The sequence below is a fragment of the Dreissena polymorpha genome, chromosome 2 (assembly GCF_020536995.1).
Source record: "Dreissena polymorpha isolate Duluth1 chromosome 2, UMN_Dpol_1.0, whole genome shotgun sequence".
Taxonomy (NCBI): Eukaryota; Metazoa; Mollusca; class Bivalvia; order Myida; family Dreissenidae; genus Dreissena; species Dreissena polymorpha.
Window position 1 is genome coordinate 123,339,640 of NC_068356.1, and position 19,305 is coordinate 123,358,944.

The following is a 19,305-nucleotide window of genomic DNA, read 5'->3' on the forward strand; positions in this document are numbered from 1 at the left end:
ATATGTATTTTTATTGTTATATACAAAATATATTATGTTGACGATGGGAGTAAAAAGGAAATTACTAAAAAAAGTATTGTCTGTCTGTCTAGGAAAACTAACACTTTGACACATTAAATTAATTTAATTTAATTGGTTTGATTTGATTGTTTGCATCAATCTTAAAATCATGTTAGCCTTTGTATTCCGGTGTTTAATTGTCCCCTTTGATCGGCACAAGCCGATTATCTCGTTTTGATCAGATATTGTCCCTACTTAACTAACAGCAAAGTGTCATAAACTACAGCAGGGACCTATACAAACAATAGGTCCCTGACCACAGGTGGTATATGAAAGTCTGGTCATTAAACACAATTGATGGTACCACCATGTCTTCTCTTTCTAGTAGTATTGAGCAGTTATTTGGGGTTAAGTAATATACCGCCAAAGTTCAACTGTTCAATTAGATATGCTTCATATTGTAAAAAAAATATAAAATAATTTGTCCAGTATATATTAACAGAAAATGTACGCTTTGAAGATACTAGCCTGTTTGCCGGTAATTTATAACAAAACGTATTTAATAAATGGTAAATGTACATATAATCATTAAACGTATTTAGCGGGTACCGGTTAATGAAAACTACGTCATTCCGTTTGAAGATTGAATGTTACGACCATGCACAAACGACATCATGAAAACAAGAAATTACGTATGACTACCGGGGTAAATAATATTTACGAAAAATAAAAAACAATGTAGATATATATTATAAAATGTAAGATATTTGTCACTCATATACACTTGTAAAGGAATTTCAATATACATGAATTCACAGGTTAATTTGCATCATGTGAAGTTGTGTTTTTCAGTTGTATGTTACGATTCATCTATAGTGTTATTCACCTTAAAAACAAATCATCCAATTTAAAAGAAAATGATCATAACATTTAAATACTGTCATGCACTTCGCTTTTAATAGGGCTTTGTTGTACCGGTATGTCAGATTTTAATGCACCCCTTTTCTTTCACTCATTTTTTTTACCACACTTTCATACTCATACAATTGATAATTATAATTATATAATGGGATGCTTTATTATTTTTTGTAATTTTTGAAGTCCTTCTGCAAGAAATACAACGGCTAATGCATAGCTTTGTTTTGTGAAATTGTCGGTGTTTAGTCTTCAGACCACCTTTACCTTGATGCTAATGACTAACGAGTATATATTTTTTATAGATAAGAATACATGTATTAATTAAACAATATTGACATTAAAAATGCAATATCTTTAATAGTTTTTAGGTGTTATGATGTTGTTGTTAATGTTTTCGATATATTGACTAAACACGTGCCGTTATTTATATGACATAGTGTTTATCGTAACTGTACCCAGTGCTTTTGGTCACATAACCCCAAACCGGAACTCCTGTTTTTAGGGTTACATGCAGTCAGTTTGATACTTAGCACACATTGTTGAGTGCATGCTGCCTAGGATTTGTAAAATACATTGCAAATGGTTGGTTTTGGTATCAACTTGAAGGTATATTTGTAAGCAATAAGAAAATAAGCCATTTTTGTGCTCTACTTTTTGTGTTGATGGTTCCCGGCTTCGAAAGTAGGTCATACTATTTGAGCCCAAAATGGTTGTCTGCACAGCTGTCAAAACCGGTTTGCCTATTCTAAGGTAAATATTTTGAGTTTGCGCGTATAGAATTTAATGACATGCATTTTTTTCAAAAGTATATGCATTAATCTTTCCAATGATGTATGATGATATAGTGGGTATGCGCTTGATCATGGTAAAAATTGATATCGAACTTCAACTATTTTATATGTAATATAGAAGGAAATTAATTGCGCATGCGTAACCTTTAAGCACATCCGACCAAGTAAGTCGTCTGCCAGAATTTTGACATTTGACCATCAAAAACTCTCTGTATTGCAAAACATAACTGCCAGATGTCATTTTGACCCAAATAAGGGCTGTTTGCAATTGGGCTGTTGCACTTGGGGTCATAAGGGGGGTAAATGCTGGAAAATCACACCGAAACCTGTTCCGGAGACATATTCTAAGACTACTTAAACACCCGGTATTGTTTTTCAGTGCCATTTTGACATTAATTTGCATCAATCTCAATAATGAACCTAATGCATGTCTTTATTTCATCTGTATTTATTATTATTGTTTACTTTTTGAGCCTTTTTCTGTTAAAAATGCCCGCCAATTTTGGACCTACACTTCTATCCGCCTTCGCCTTCAACCCATTCAGGCAGATCTACTCAGAATAACACTACTTTGCCTTATTTTACCTGTTTGGATATCTCGCTGAGTTCAAGTAAAATCAAGTATTCAGCTGAAAACACAAAAATGATAATAATATTATGCTTTCTTTCCTGGAAGAATGTTGTTGCGATAGACCCTGCATGAAAAACACCAGGGAATCTGTATTTAAGTGACCTTAATATTATGCGTAAACCTAAGTGTGCATTTGTAGGCGGTGTCGAAATGGGTCTATAGCTCTGCCTGAACTGTCGTCCAATTGGTTTACAAGTCCGGCTGAAGTGACAGGCCATCAAAAACTGTACAGTGTGACTGATTCGGAGACGGCCCTCAACACTCGCCCAGTCGTGTCGAGAGGATCGGTGTCTTTGCAGGTTAGTACGCCGTTATTTTCAATTAAATCTATTGTAAAATGATTTCTTTGATATCCTGGCACACTTTTGTCACCAAAATTAGGAAATTTGTGTGTTTTACATTGACTGCAGCTCTGAAACCAAACTTTGTGGCGATAACTTTGCCGGTGTGCCCGACAATGTGATGCCGGCGTGGTGAATTAACCATTTGCAGCAAATAAAGCGAGAAAGACTATTGAAAGCTTACTCTAATTGTATCTAACTTACATTAGTTGGCACCGTAATGGGCAAATGCGCACAAAAAACCTTTTTTGTTTTCTCAGATTACACGGAATTGAGCACCCGGGCCAGACTGACACTTTCCGGAGCCTGCCCTAGACGGAACTCGAGCTGAGGAATCATAGGTCCAGGGTTGACAAAAGACTTAAAGCTCATGTCTGACGATGACTTTTTTTAGTCAGGAAGCCAAGTGTGTTGTTTTTCCATGCAAGCGAGCCCTTTTGTTGGGTCAAATGACATCAGCATTGCTGCTTCTACATGGATTTTACCTAAAATGTGCAAAAAAAATATAAAAAGTTTGTTCGAATCCTGTTCAAAACCTGCTTTGATGCACAAATATTGCCATTGATGATTTTTTTCACTTATTAAGCCATATGTAAGATAAGCTTTGCCTATTAGAATCGAAAGACATGCCTTGTATGGAGTCTAAGTGCTGCATGTATGATGTAACCGAGTTTGGCTTTTCTACCTTAATTCTTGACGCGAAACGCTGTTACGCATGGCGCTTTCAACGGCAACTTTTATGAATTAATCTGTGTGTCATTGTACCGGAACTTTGTGATCTTTCTCAAAACAGATTATACCTGTGGGAAAAGTGCCTTTAATTTAAATTTGAAGGGGTTGGGTTCTCTTAAAGGTCACATAACCCCAAACCGGAACTCCTGTTTTTAGGGTTACATGCAGTCAGTTTGATACTTAGCACACATTGTTGAGTGCATGCTGCCTAGTATTTGTAAAATACATTGCAAATGGTTGGTTTTGGTATCAACTTGAAGGTATATTTGTAAGCAATAAGAAAATAAGCCATTTTTGTGCTCTACTTTTTGTGTTGATGGTTCCCGGCTTCGAAAGTAGGTCATACTATTTGAGCCCAAAATGGTTGTCTGCACAGCTGTCAAAACCGGTTTGCCTATTCTAAGGTAAATATTTTGAGTTTGCGCGTATAGAATTTAATGACATGCATTTTTTTCAAAAGTATATGCATTAATCTTTCCAATGATGTATGATGATATAGTGGGTATGCGCTTGATCATGGTAAAAATTGATATCGAACTTCAACTATTTTATATGTAATATAGAAGGAAATTAATTGCGCATGCGTAACCTTTTGCCTACCAGCGCATCGCGCATGCGCGAAAATTCGGAATCAAAACAATAACAATGAATTGGTCTATAGCGAACGTTTGTCGGACCGTATTTGGTACAAAAACGAATATGAAGATGGTACAATTTTCGACCGAATATGGTACAAACATTGTACCATATTCGGTTGGAATAAGTTTTTCTATGCTCGCCAAAACGTATTTGGTACATACCAAAAAAACTCATAAAAATGAAAATGGCCTACGTATATGGTACATAAATTATGTATTTCTTAATAAATTAAATAGTCTGCCGATGTGTAAACTTTTTTTCAAACTCAAATACATTGTATTAACCTAATATTGGAAGTGACAAAAGTATCATCATCATCATCATCATCATCATCATCATCATCATCATCATCATCATCATCATCATCATCATCATCATCATCATCATCGTCGTCGTCGTCGTCGTCGTCGTCGTAACTAGCAGTAACAGAAACAGCTAACCTAACCACACTTTACATGGATTTTGCTGGTTGTGCAACTGTTTCGCCGGCTAGCTCAGTCGGTTGCGCGTCAGATTGGCACGCAGGCGGCCTGGGTTCGATTCCCGGGCGGGCCAGATACTTTCGTGAAGATCATTAATAGCAATTTTCAAATTTTTAAAACTTTTTTTTTCGAAAGTGTATTTTCACCAAAATCCGATTTAAGAGATTTTGAGCTCTTTTAAATGAATATATCTCTCCAAAAATAAGGATGTTTGACTGGCTGCTTTAGACAGGTGTGACTGTATTCCTAAACATTACTTTGTAAAGTTGATTTGTCGTTCCGACGTCATATTGCTGAGAAGCCGACAAAGCTTTGAAGTTTCCGATTTTTTCTTTGATAACGTGCCGCTTTAAAAAGGCGGGAATTTTGCACACGAGTCTTACTCAGAAGTCAGTAACCATATTTGACTTGGCGGTCGGCAAGAAAAGTTGTGATTTTCGACTAGAAAGAATTGAAATCCAAACTTTCTTCAAACTTCAAAAGAATTCTTGACAGTAAGTACTGTACATAATTTTAATTTTCAGTTGTCTTAATATGCATTGATGTTTTAACATGCATTGATTTTTATGTTTTATGCCCCCCCCCCCTCAGAGTGCATTTGCAGTTGTCCGTCCGTCTATCCAATTGTCCGTGGCATTCCTTCCGGGTGCGTAACTCCTAAACTGCTAAAATATTTAAGCCACAGTCATTTTTTCGAAAGTGTATTTTCCACCAAAATCAGATCGAGCTCCTGTAATCTGTAGATTCGAACATTTTAAATTTTATGGAGTTTATAGGTCTTTGACCTTCGAACCCTGCCTAGTCGTGACTTCTGGTGAGCGACCTAGGCCCCCAGGGCCCCTTCTTTATATCCCTTCCATCCACGTAGCATTGGTTTCTACAGACCGTTTGTCCGTTGACCGCCATAAGTTTGCCCGCTATTTTTCCCCTGAATTTGAATTCGGTTGGATTTCAATGAAACTTTACATGAAGTACTTGCTACTTTCATTGCGCATATTGCCCGGAAGTTCGGATTGTAAATTTTAGCGGAGCTATCAGACGAGTGATTTTAGCTCAGCTCATGTCGTGAGACATTCGTTTTCGACACGCGGTGTTCAATACAAGCTCTATTAACTAATGAAGTATAAATGTATAATAACTTATTATATTATTTCAGATGAAGGAAGCAATTAGGAGAAAAAGGAAGCAATTAGGGTGCTTGCCCAGGTCGAAGTACGACATTATTGTCAGATGTTTAAACGGATCGTTCGATGTCCCTGTGAAGAAACGGACACCTGAAGAGAATAATTGTTTGGCCATGATTAGAAAACGTAAGGACTTCGAGCTTGGTGACCGGGGTTCTTTATTGTGTGGCGGAAAGCAAGTCCTTGTGAAAGAAGATCTTCCTAGATTTGTTGAGAAGATGTTCATGGAAAACAAAGGATGTGGAGCAAGGGTTATTTACAACAAACTGAAAGTAAATTACACGGGGTTCTCGGAACAAGCTATCCTTGAAATACTGTACAATAGCAAGTATTACCATGAGAAGTATCCGATATTTACAAACAAGCCAAAGCCAAAGACAATTACAGAAGAGGAACCAGGCAAAAGATGGCAGATTGACATAATTAACATGAAAAATCAAAGTGTTAGCTACAAGGGGTCCACATACAGTTATATTCTACAAGTCGTGGACGTTTATTCTAGGTACGTTATGCCAAAACCCCTGAAAACGAAGAGTTCGCGTGAAGTTGCAAAGGCATTAGAGGACGTGTTGATGGTTAACCTTGCCCCTGACATCATCCAATGTGACAACGGACTGGAATTTAAAGGCCCTAGTATGAAACTTTTGTTGAACAAGTACAACATCAAAATGATCAATAGTAGGCCGTATCATCCTCAATCACAGGGCAAGTGTGAAAGGTCAAACAGTGTTATAAAGGCCAAGATTCTATTTGCAACAAAAAGTAAACGTGGATTTAACTGGGTCGAAGGGCTTCAAGATTTAGCCTATGCCATAAACACAAGTTTCAAACGAGTTCTTGGGGGTCTCACGCCCTTTGAAGCCTACTACGGAAGAAGTCATGTTTTTACCAAAGAACGTCATAGTTCTCGTGAAATAAAGAAAACCATACGGCGAGCAAATAAAAAGGCTTACAGGTCGCTGTTGAAAAACGCAACTTCCCCAAGCAAGTACAAAGTAGGAGAGACAGTATTAATTCGCTATCCCTTTCGAAAATCCAGGGTGCCAACCAAAAGATATGTTATCGAAGGCAAGGTAGAAAAAGTAAAACGAAATGGTGTTTATATCGTGTCATTTCAAGTACCGAACAAACCCGAACTTGGATTCGTAAGCAAATCGGTTGGGGTCGAAAACATGACTAGCCTAACTGTTGCGTTAGAGAAACAACGAAAAATTAAAAAACATTCATTAAAACAGAACCGCTCAGAGAAACAAAATCACAGAACTAAGTACTATCATGTTTTAACACACCATGAAAATCTGCAGTTGTTGGATGGGGTGAATATTGCCATGGACCCAAATCCGGATGGAAATTGTCAATTTGCTGCTATATCGCATCAACTTGGTAAAATTGGTATATACAAAGACGTAGATGCTTTACGTAAGGAAGCAGTCCATCACATTGTAGAAAACAGATATTTCTATGAAACTTTTGTCTATGATGAAACATTTGATGAATACGTTAAGAATATGTCTAAGAATGGGACATACGGCGACAACCTCACGCTCATTGCACTTATGAGAGAATATAATTTGCAGTGCCTGGTAGTTTCTACCCGAGGACTAGAACACTCATCAATTGTGTCAGCAGATGGAAAGTTCGATGGTGATGTTGGAACAATTGCATTGGGGTATTTCCCAGAAGGATTTGGCATGCATTACGTTAGTATCCGTATCAATCAACGCGTGTACAAGGACATAATATCACGCTTAGAACAGTCGTATGACAACCGTGACTCTGGCGACAGCGCTGCGTCTGGCGACAACGCTGCGTCAGGCGACAACGCTGCGTCTGGCGACAACGGTGACTCTGGCGACAACGGTGACTCCGGCGACACCGCTGCGTCTGGCGACAACACTGCATCTGGCGACAACGCTGCGTCTGGCGACAACGGTGACTCTTGCGACAACGGTGACTCCGGCGACAACGGTGACTCCAGCGACAACGGTGACTCCGGCGACAACGGTGACTCCGGCGACAACGCTGCGTCTGGCGACAACGGTGACTCCGGCGACAACGCTGCGACTGGCGACAACACTGCATCTGGCGACAACGCTGCGTCTGGCGACAACGGTGACTCTTGCGACAACGGTGACTCCGGCTACAACGGTGACTCCAGCGACAACGGTGACTCCGGCGACAACGGTGACTCCGGCGACAACGCTGCGTCTGGCGACAACGGTGACTCCGGCGACAACGGTGACTCTGGCGACAACGGTGACGTCTCTGTGTGTTCAGCCCTGAAAGAGCTTCAAGATATGATAAACAATAGGAGGGCACAGAAGCGAACGACTTTTCCATTTCTGATGTTACCACTTCACATTCAAGTTGAAATTTTTAAGTTCTGCATACAATCAAACCCGTCAATCCAGTTTGTGTTGGCGAAGGTCGGCAAACCCTTTAGAGATTTAATAAGGTCAATGAGTTTGCAAACACCTAGAATTTACATTCGGCCGGATATTGGACTAGATACTAGTAACAGAATTCCTGTTAGCGTTCGTTTCCTATTAACAAGAGCGGGCAGAAACAGCGGTCTTATTTCGGCAATAAAAGAAATCATCAAGGGGCCAAAATGGGCAAACGCATGGCTGCGTTTGCGTGTTAGTGGAATCGGTTGGTATGATATCATAGATGTCATGTACAGACATTACAGGTGAAATATACATGTATATCGGTGTTTGGAAACCTGTTATGTTATTTTTGTGATTGATGATTATGTTCTTCTACCGGAAATTTGTTGTCATTTGCTCATTTACTGGTAACTTTTTACGAAGCACATTTGGGATATTTTGGCTGCTACTAAAATGAATGTATATATGTATATTATGTCTTGTCAAAATGCTACAGTTGGATTAAAATTTAAATGCTGTTCTATGTTCTTCAATATTACTTTGAAAAATCCTGTCAGTATACCAATAAATGAAAAAAGTACAAGTTTGTTGAATCTCTTGAATGAAACAAATTATAAAATACAAAATGTAAAATGAATATGTGATGATGATGATGACAAAACATTTGTGATGATGATGATGGTAAAAAAATTGTGATGATGATGGTGGTGGTGATGATGATGACAGTGGTTATGATGATTGGGGTTTGATGATTGTGGTGATGATGATGATGATGATGATGATAATGATGATGATGATGATGATGATGATAACAAACGTTTTGGGATGATGATGACAGCGATGTTTATCGGACGATGATGATGGTTATAATGATGATGATAAGTTTTTAGATGATCATGACGGCGATGTTTATCGGCCGACGATGATGATAATGATGATGATGATAACAAAATATTTGTGATGATGATGATGGCGATGTTTATTGGCCGATGATGATGATGATATTCTCATCGTCGTCATCATCATCACAACATCCTCATTATCGACCGAAAACATCGCTGTCATTATCATCACAAAAAAATCTTTTGTGATCACCATTACGATCATGATAATGGATATGATGATGTTGGTTTTGATGGTGATGATGATGGTGGTGTTGGTAAAGATAACAACGATGATGATCATTGGGGTGTTGATAATTGATGTGATGATGATGATGATGATGATGATGATGATGATGATGATGATGATGATGATGATGATGATGATGAGATAACGATGATGATGATGATGATGATGATGATGAGATAACGATGATGATGATGATGATGATTACGATGATGAGTGTGTATCATATTCGGAACGAATGTGGTACATTTTTCATCCGAATATGGTACAAGTTTGTACCATATTCGGTCAGGCATTTTACCCCAAAACTGCAGATACGTATATGGTACAATTAGACAGTTGTACCATATTCGGCCGAATATGGTACAAACTTGTACATATTCGTTTTTGTACCAAATACGGTCCGACAAACGTTCGCTGTAACTGAACGCACTACAGAATCGCCTTACATTTCACCAATGTTTGCCGACGTTGTGACTGCCCATTAAGTTATATAAATCAGGCGATCAACAGATGCTACGCAGATTGTGTTTGTTACAGGAAATATGCGTATATTTTATTAGGTTTATTGCTGCAGGATTAAATAAACATGTACTTTTTGCAATTGGAAAAGTGGCAGAGTACATTTACAAGTATAATTCTGGCAGCGAATGAACGTTATTCCCTTAAAAATGTTGCACGTATTAACATGTTTCTGCTCATATTTGGAAAAACACATTTAATATTGTGTATTTATCTTTTTGAAATCTAATTACTTCATATAAGACCTCTGAAAATAAGAAATGCTGATTTTCATTCCCTCGTAGTCCGTGTTCATTATTGAGTAAGAGCAGACCGCTCATGTAATGAGAATTTTCCGTCATACGTTTGAAATATTTGTTTTGAGAAGTGATAAATATAGCATTTGTTTGTTAGTTTTTCAAGGTATAATATAATATACTGGTACACATCTTTTTTGTTCTTTCATTTTGGTTTGCGACATGATACATTTACAAGTACGATACTGGCGGTTGATAATTGTTCATTCCAAGGCACCTGTTACAACAATACATGTGTTTATTAGCATATCTTTATAGTTAAATTGACGACATTTATATTTGGGGACAATCTCCGATTATGATTTCCATATAGACCGAACAAGAATAATATAATCGTGCTTTGTCCTCCGTATTGATTATTTAGTTTGGGAACAGACCGCACACGTGATGAGTTTACTTCCGTCGTACGGTGGACACTTCAGTGAACCACACACAGCCTTCACAAAATACAGCAAGGCTCCGTCTTGGTCGCCAGAATTGCTCCCTTCTGCAACCGTCGCATCTGAATCTACGCAGATAAATTCTTTGCTGCCGGCGTGACCGTGATACGTTGTCATCAGGTATCCGTGGTACTCAAGTTTCCATCCTTCGTAGCAAATATTTCTTCCTGGGATCATCATGGTCGGTCCTCTGGATCTACACGCTGTACAAGGAACCTCGTTGTCATGGAGATGCGTCCAGATATTTGCCGACGAGGTCTGGTATTCTGAAGCATATATTTCACCAACGCTAGATGCCTTTGGATTTATGTCAGCCCATCTTGGTTCCTTGGATAGACATAGATAGTTCACGCCACTTCCTGTGTGAGAATAGTAGGAACCTGCCACAAATCCGTCATAGATGAACGAAGCCCCTGTAGGACATGAATCTCGGCCCAGCGGGTATACACGGATCCAACTTGATCTTTCACTTCCTCCGTTAATCGGGTACTGTCTTCAAAACATAGAACATTATCTTTACGGCCATTAAAACAAACGTATCCATTAATCAGTGTACATATATAATGCATGGTTACTTTAAATAAAGTCCTTTTGCTTTTTGATAACACATTTTATTGTTCAGCAAATTATGTCAAAAGTGATGTTAGTGACGTCCGTTTGTTCTAAAGAGGTAACGAAATCTTTTCCAAAAACGAAACAGCATCACAATTAGACCGTTACTATAACCGATATATTGTCTTAATTTAGTAAAACTAATCACTTATACTTTGTACTTAAATTTATGTATCAACACAATTTAAAGATATTTTTAAAAAGACAAATAATGTAACCAGCTAAATGTTAATGTCACCGTGCCATTATCACGTTGATAACATTAATAACACTTAAGATATCATACGATATCAATATAGTACTTAAATGGTATAAACTATATTTTACCTGTTAGCTGTTTTCTTATACCTTCCAATTTTGCGACTACCTCCGAAACACTGTCAAGTCGGTGCTGTAGGCGTTCACGTTAAATTCCATCCGGACCATCTTTACAAGAAGTTGTTCCTCGTAATGGAACCGGGAGCATTCTGGTTCCCGGTCAGCCCTGCACGCAACTGAGGTTATGTACAAAAACACTAATACACAAACTGTGCTTGTAACAAACATTTTAGAATGGAAATATGTGTGAATTTCTTGTTAATTTGTGGTATCTTTTATATACAGGATATATCCTGAAATGTCGTCTTGGCGTCTTCAGAAAATCAATTGGTGAAAAAGACAGAGAAAACACGCCAACAACCATTTGGCAGAGGAATGTCTTTTTTTATCGTCGTTTCAAATATTTTTAATGCGGCTGTTTCTCCTATAAATTCCTCCGTTCAGACGCATGTTCGAGATAAAATAATCTCTCGTTGATTAAGTTTTTTTGCGAATAGATGAATGAGGCCGTTTTATCAACAGATCATAGGGCGATCTTACGTAAGGTTCGTAAGATTCGGTCGTTCGTATCGTGAGTTATATTAACCGTTTTTATCAAATAAATAGCAGCTAAGATGTGGTAAGATTTTATCTTATCGTAGCTTTAAGCAAAATTATGTAGATTGGGTAAGACCAGTCTCAGCGTTCGTAAACATGGCGGCTATAGCAGACGTCGTTAAGCCAAGGGAATGGAGGCTGCTTCGATATAGAAAGACAGTTAGGCTAGTATTTCATCTGTCCGTATCCGCATCCGCATATCCGCATCCGCAAAAAATAGAACAAGTTGAAATGCACTGCGCTTATTCCATTCACCCGCATCCGCATCCGCATATCCACACGCGCAATAGGCGTCCACAAAAGAAAGCTCAAGTGAGCATTCTAATGCGGATGCAGACAAGATACGGACGGCATTTAGCACGATGAAGGAAGCTGTCATCTCAAAAATCAACTGAAAAACTTATCGAATTCGTAAAAAAATACCCGGAATTATACAACCAACGCAGTTCTGCATATCGGGATTACGATTTCACTCACTTAAAATGTTTGGACAAGCGTAACCAAGGCACTAGAAGAAGATGTTTCAGGTATTTACCATATGTATTCTTTTACAGACATAATGGTGATCTGTATCTTATATCTACTGAAATTCACGCTTGTCATTCATAATAATTATCTCAATTATAATTTTCAGTTTTATCCATATATTTTTTTCCCAAAAAAGAAAGATACGTTCGACGTATGCGGATAAATGGAATATAGTGTCCGTATTATGATTTTGCGGATACGGATGCGCATACGGATGCGCATACGGATGCGGATAGATGGAATAATAGCCTTAGACGTGGAAAGTTTGAGTCGGTATCTATTTGACAGGCGATCCATTGAGAGGCTAGTGGAGTTGTTGACAGAGGTATTTAAAAACCGACGAGGGGATTACATTGAATACCTGTCCTGACGCAGATTTGATTTAACATCAATTGACATGTTCTGTTGTCAATGCTCCAAATGTAATTGAACTTACTTTCGTTTGATAACGTTTACTGACTTTGTTATATCTACATAAATTTTAAAGAAAAATAATTTGAACTGTTTTAAATAGAAATGTGCGTCTGAATGTTTTACGTTTGGTTCATTTATTGTTTAGTCGTAAAAAGATAAGTATTTACATTTTTGTTTTTACTTTTCATCAAAACCAATGTTTAATTGTTTCTTTTAAACTAAAACTGTTCAGTTAATGACTTATATCTAAAAAAATTAAGGTTGAATTAGAAGCTAGACATTGCATATTTCGGTAGTTGCTTTGCTAGTAAGTTTGCGGCACAATTTACTGACTTATATTTTTACAGTTTTGAATTTGATTTCCACCTTTTATAATGTATGGAATATCTTCCCAATTGAAATTAAGTTTGAAACTTAAGAAAACCGAGTATTAGCGATATACTGTCAAGATAAGTTTGAAAATTTAACAGAAAAATGTACAGTTAAGACAAATCAATCTCAGACTGATGGTTGGTTATTACAGTGGTTCACCTGCCCAACGGGCATCAAACGTTTTGCGAACGTTGCTGCAACGTAATATTTAGGTCGCAACGTCGGCAACCATTACCGAACGTTGCCACAACGTTGCATACAAAACATTACTCGGACGTTTTATCAAACGTTGCAGTTTGGTTGTCACAATGGTGTATATAAAATTTTTCCCGACGTTTTTTGTTTTTAGGTTGCATTCAAACGTTGCAGTTTGGTTATCAAAATGGTGTATATGAAAGTTTTCTCGACGTTTTTTTCCCACGTTGCTGCAACGTTGTATTTAGGTTGCATTGAAACGTTGCAGTTTGGTTGTCATAATGGTGTATATGAAAGTTTTCCCGACGTATTCTTCAACGTTGCTGCAACGTTGTATTTAGGTTGCATTCAGACGTAGTATTTTCAAATTCTTTTTTTAAATAATATAAAAATAAAAACTATTTACTGCCAACCGCCCTTTCGAGTATTATCGGCAGATATGCACACTGTCGAGTCTGTTTCCTAGAAAGAACAAGTACTTGGTGTCTATAGAGGGGATAATGAAACGCTCCCCGAGTAGGAATCGTACTTCATAATAATACAGTTGATGCATAGCATCAATGAAAATATGATTTCTTGTAAATTTTAGAAATTCATTTTTTTTCATTTTACAAAAAAGTTGCTTTAACTTAAAGATGCTTAAGATGAACTTTAACTCAAAATCGCCAGATGAAATTCAAAGTCTCAACCAAAAAATTAATTTTCAACATTTTTCTCTGAATCTAGTAACAGTCGCCTTGGTGTAGTGAATGAGGTGTTCGCCTAGCGATCGGGAGTTGGTGGGTTCGATTCCCATGCGGGGCGCATTTTTTTATATTATTTATTTTATTGCGTTTTAATGCGACCTATATACAACGTTGCAGCAACGTTTGGAAAAAACGTTGCAGCAACGTTTGGAAAAAAACATCGGGAAAACTTTCATATACACCATTGGTACAACCAAACTGCAACGTTTGACTGCAACCTAAATACAACGTTGCAGCAACGTTTGGGTGCCCACTGGGTGATTTTCACATAGCTGGTCCCAGTTGACCACACCGCAATAGGATTTTTCAGTAAATAAAATAAGCTGGGCTTTGCAGCAGTAATTTAATAATGTGTATCCAACTTTTGTGAGTCTAGTAATTGTATTATTTAGGTGTGCGTTAAAATAATATGCCTTCTTGTAATATGAAGCCTCAGACACTGATAGACCTTATCAACTTCAAAACGTTCACCTGACACTGACCTTATGCATTAAACTGTTCTGCATTTATATGGTTATTTCCTGAATGAAATCTGCCAAATTTTCCCTTAAATTGACAATAAAATACACCACTGAATTGATTTCAGTTAACTCCTTTAAATCATATCAAGCAAGAACAATCCATCGGAAAACGTTTGGCAGGAAATCACGCGTTGAATTTATTGTTAATGAAATAACATTTATAGAGTTTATTTAGTCTAACTTTAATTAATGTTGACATGCATTTTATTACAACACAACTACGGCACTGTGTGATTTATGGTTATATACTCATGGGCAGATGAAAAACATTACCGTGTACAAAGAAGCACCATATTGGCAAGGAATGTCTGTTTAATTACTTGCATGCTAACTATTTATTATACACATAACTCTTTCATTATTTGTTGGTTCTTGAATCTTCCAAAATCTTTTATCGACATTTGTCTGATTTTCTTACTGCTAGTGATGCGTCATGATTTTACATTAAAACATAACTATTTTAAAGTATTATGCTATAAGATGGAATCATAATTCAACATTTTGATTTTTTTTTTTTTATTTTTTTTGTACATTTAGTTATTATTAGCTTTAATTATGTGTTGATATTTCGGCGGTAGGTAATTGTGAAGCTTCGGTACCTTGCGAAAGGTTTCCAAAGCGATTTCATAACGCATTCGTTGAGAAACTTCATTGTTGAGCCATATTATAGATCTTAGTCGAGCCTGATTACAGTTCTATTTTCCTAATCTTTAACCTCATCGCGATAAAACTATAAATCTAAATATTCTTTATCTTGACTTTACTTGGGCGAAGATTAAAATAAGGTCACTGGAAGTTAAAAGTGGAAGTAAAAATCAATGTCGACAGGTCAGACCATCTACACATGTTTGACCTTGATCACAGCTTAGCGCAATAAAACTGGAATGGCTTTTGTGTTTATAATAGTAATTCTTTGTTATGGGTTATTTACATGAAATACATATCATGTCTGGGGTAAGAAATAAAGATCATCCGACATGGTACACATGGATTGGAACAAACGAACGCAAATAAAAAACCTTAAGAAAATCAATGCCACGTTAGGCAACACAGTACTACTTCCTGTACAAAAAGAGTGTACTTATGTCACAGAGCCGGATGCACTGTACTTTTAAATAAAATAATCTACATTTTACAGAAACGTTGATCGAGGGCAAAGTGGCAGAGTGTCTGCTTTAAATACATAGAACTATACTTGTATTATTATTTTTTTAGAAGGATATATAGTTCATCGTGAATCGATTGTTAATGATATTGATAGTTTTACGAGAAAAGTAAGGATGGTAAAGAATATCCGGATATCCGAATACTGGTCAATTTTCCGTATGGTAAAGAGGATACGAATACTTTATTAAAAGCTATAACCCCGTTTGTTATGCACATTATGAATATTTTGACATTAATCTGTATACCAGACAGCGTTGACGGACTGTCATAAATCCATTGTTTGTTTCTCAGCGGGTGTCTGTGACAGGCAAGCTTTATGCCTTATTGCTCACTTGCACATCCGCGTTTTATGTTATGGTCATTTCTATTCGATAATTGACGCAGAATGGCTACATGGCTTCAATTAATGGGTGCAATACTGATAAAAACGTGCGGTATGTACATTCAAATTAAAAGTTTTTTTTTGTTTTCGAATTTGTTAATATGAAAATTCATCTGTAATAAAACACAGTATAAATAAAGTTGTGTCTTTTATTACAGTCGTGTAAAACTAATTTCACGTATTTTTTCGGCTTTGATTATGATCCAACAGACTGTTTTAATTCGATCAGACAGTCAGAGTGAAGTAGAATACATAAATCGTCAGGGGGAACAAGGTTAATTTAGTTATGTTCCCAGACATGGGATTTGTGGAACTTAGCACTTGACAATAATTTGCAATTAAAGGCAGTACAAATTGAAGGTAAAACAATTACACAGCAAATCGATTGAGTCGCAGTATTCTTTATCCCATAGAATGGATATTGAATCAAGCGATAGAAGAGATGATATTCAAAATGTGTGGGCAACCCCTGATAGATCTTTTTGCGCAAAAACAGAACAAATATACAATACTATTTTTCAGTTGATCATACCATCCAAACGTGTATGCAACAGACGCATTATCAGCTATGCTTTTTTTGTTTAACCGCATGAAGATAAAATACCAATGAGTTAACATCCATTTATTATTAGTGTGCCTTATGGGTTTTTAAGAGTAGCCCACCGGTAAATAAGATTGTACATGATTGGAACCTACTTATTGTTTTGCAGGTCTATGAACAAGGCACTGCTGAAGTATGTGATGTGCTTCTTATAGCAATTACCAATTTTAGACGTTGGTGTGATCTTCAGTCTCTTACACTTGGAGAATAAATTTGTAGTGTACAAAAAGGGTGTTACTTTTGTAATAAATGGTTTCAGTAAGCGGGATCGAATTGGTCATATAAATCCAACTATATTTATCCCTGCATTTCCAGAATCAAAGTTGTTGGACCTCAATCATGCAATTACTATATATTTAAGAAAAACTGAAAAATTTAGACACATAAATAATTCAGAGTAGTTAAAAAAATGATTTGTTTCGTATGTGATGCCTAATAAATCTGTATATAAACAAAACATTAAGGATGTTCAAGTTAAAGGACTCTCAACTCGAGCAGTAGCCCATTCATGGTGTTTGTACAAAATTAAGGACTTTTCATGAAAAGTATCATGAAAGCAGCTGTTTGGACAAAAAGTCCACTTTAACACGTTTCTTTTTAAAGAGTGTAAATCGAGGGATGAAAGCGAAACAGTGCATTTTTCAAAATTTTACAGGAGAAGGTTAAAACTGTATCAAATAAACACAATAAACTATCAAGGCTTTATATTTTCAATTTTGATAGAGAATATTCTGTTTTAATCACATTTTTAACAAACATTTTTGAATTTTCAGAAACAAAAAAGTTATTTGAAAAAATGTCACTAAGACCCTTTTCGCATTGAAATTTCACATTTTTTGCACTTGGCGTTAAGAACGAAACAGGTCTAAGTGATTGTTAACCTAACTTAATTAATCAGTTTGCAGTATTTATTTTATATAAACATCTTTTTTCTATATTGAAAATAATAATATTGCAAAAAATGGCACTTAAAACCTTTTCGCACTGAATAAATACTTTTTTCAACTTATTTTTAAAAGCAAAAAAAGTTCTAAGCGACATTTAGTGACTTGAAAAAGTAAAGAAAATTCTCACTTTATGGCAAATATTTGAAATTGAATACTTTTAACATTTGTATTAAGGTATGTTTAAAATATATTTGAAAAAATACTTATAGCCATTTTTGCTCTAAACAGATAGCATAAATATATTGTTTTTATATAATTTTATAATGCTTAATATTCTATATGTCAATTGATGTTAGTTTACTCTTAATATTCATTTCTTTGCAGTTGTTTTTTGTCTAAACATAGGAGATGTACAAAAGTATTTTGTTAAATGTCTCAAAAACATTAAAAAATGTTTTGAATTCACAACAAACAATAAATAATAAGATTTTTTTTGTTGTGAGTGTGTCCAACAATTAGTATCTAGTTAGAAATGGTGCATTGGGGAAACTTCTGTGATAGTACAATACGTTGTTCATTCCTTTCTGATTTTTTGTATAATGTGTAGTTTTCAATTAATTTTGCAACATTCTATCATTATTTGTGAAATTAATTCATGCTTTGGCATATATTTAGCGTATTGTGTAAGCCTAAGTCATGTCATTATACAACAAAATTTATACCAATGTAATTAACAATTTTATATTGAAATGTAATATTTCATTTAACATCAAAACTATTAGTTAAGTGCATTCTTAGTTTTACTTACAGTAAATGCAGTATGTCTTGACATTTTTATAGAAAGTACACAATCAGAAGTCAAGCACACAACAACAACATGCACCATCAAACTTTTTCCACTGAACACTAGTATTAGCATGGTGTTGTACATGTACGTCGGATGAACCGTAAAACACATAGTTACTTGAGAAGGGGCTTTTCCATTGGGATAACTGAACTGTTATCAGGCAATTATTAGGCATGATAATCAGGCATGATAATCAAATTATCATGATTGGCATACATTTTCATCATTCAGTTGTTTGATTTCAACTGAACAGAATTGTAACCCTCTGATCAACAACCACTGGCACACATAGCAAATCACATCATTCCTAAATCGTTACTTATTGTTCATCATCTACTGACACAGAAACAAAGCAAATCACATCACCAATAAATGGTTACTTATTGTTGTACATTCACTGGCACAGATACCAAGCAAATCGCATCACCCCTGAATGGCTTCTTATTGTTGTACAATCATTGGCACATATACCAAGCAAATCGCATCACCACTGAATGGCTTCTTCTTGTTGTACATTCACCGGCACATATACCAAGCAAATCGCATCACCCCTGAATGGCTTCTTATTGTTGTACATCCACCGGCACATATACCAAGCAAATCGCATCACCCCTGAATGGCTTC

General features: G+C 36.3%; 1 protein-coding gene across 1 annotated transcript in view; it reads right to left on the minus strand.

Moving 5' to 3' along the window:
• Positions 1-10,408: 10,408 nt before the first annotated feature.
• The window catches only part of LOC127870425 (short-chain collagen C4-like), a 28,825-nt gene continuing 19,928 nt past the window's right edge, over positions 10,409-19,305 (minus strand). The window contains exon 3 of the mRNA XM_052413019.1: positions 10,409-10,750. Within this exon, the coding sequence (XP_052268979.1) occupies positions 10,411-10,750 (340 nt within the window). The 3' untranslated portion in view covers positions 10,409-10,410. The remainder of the gene's footprint in view (positions 10,751-19,305) is intronic.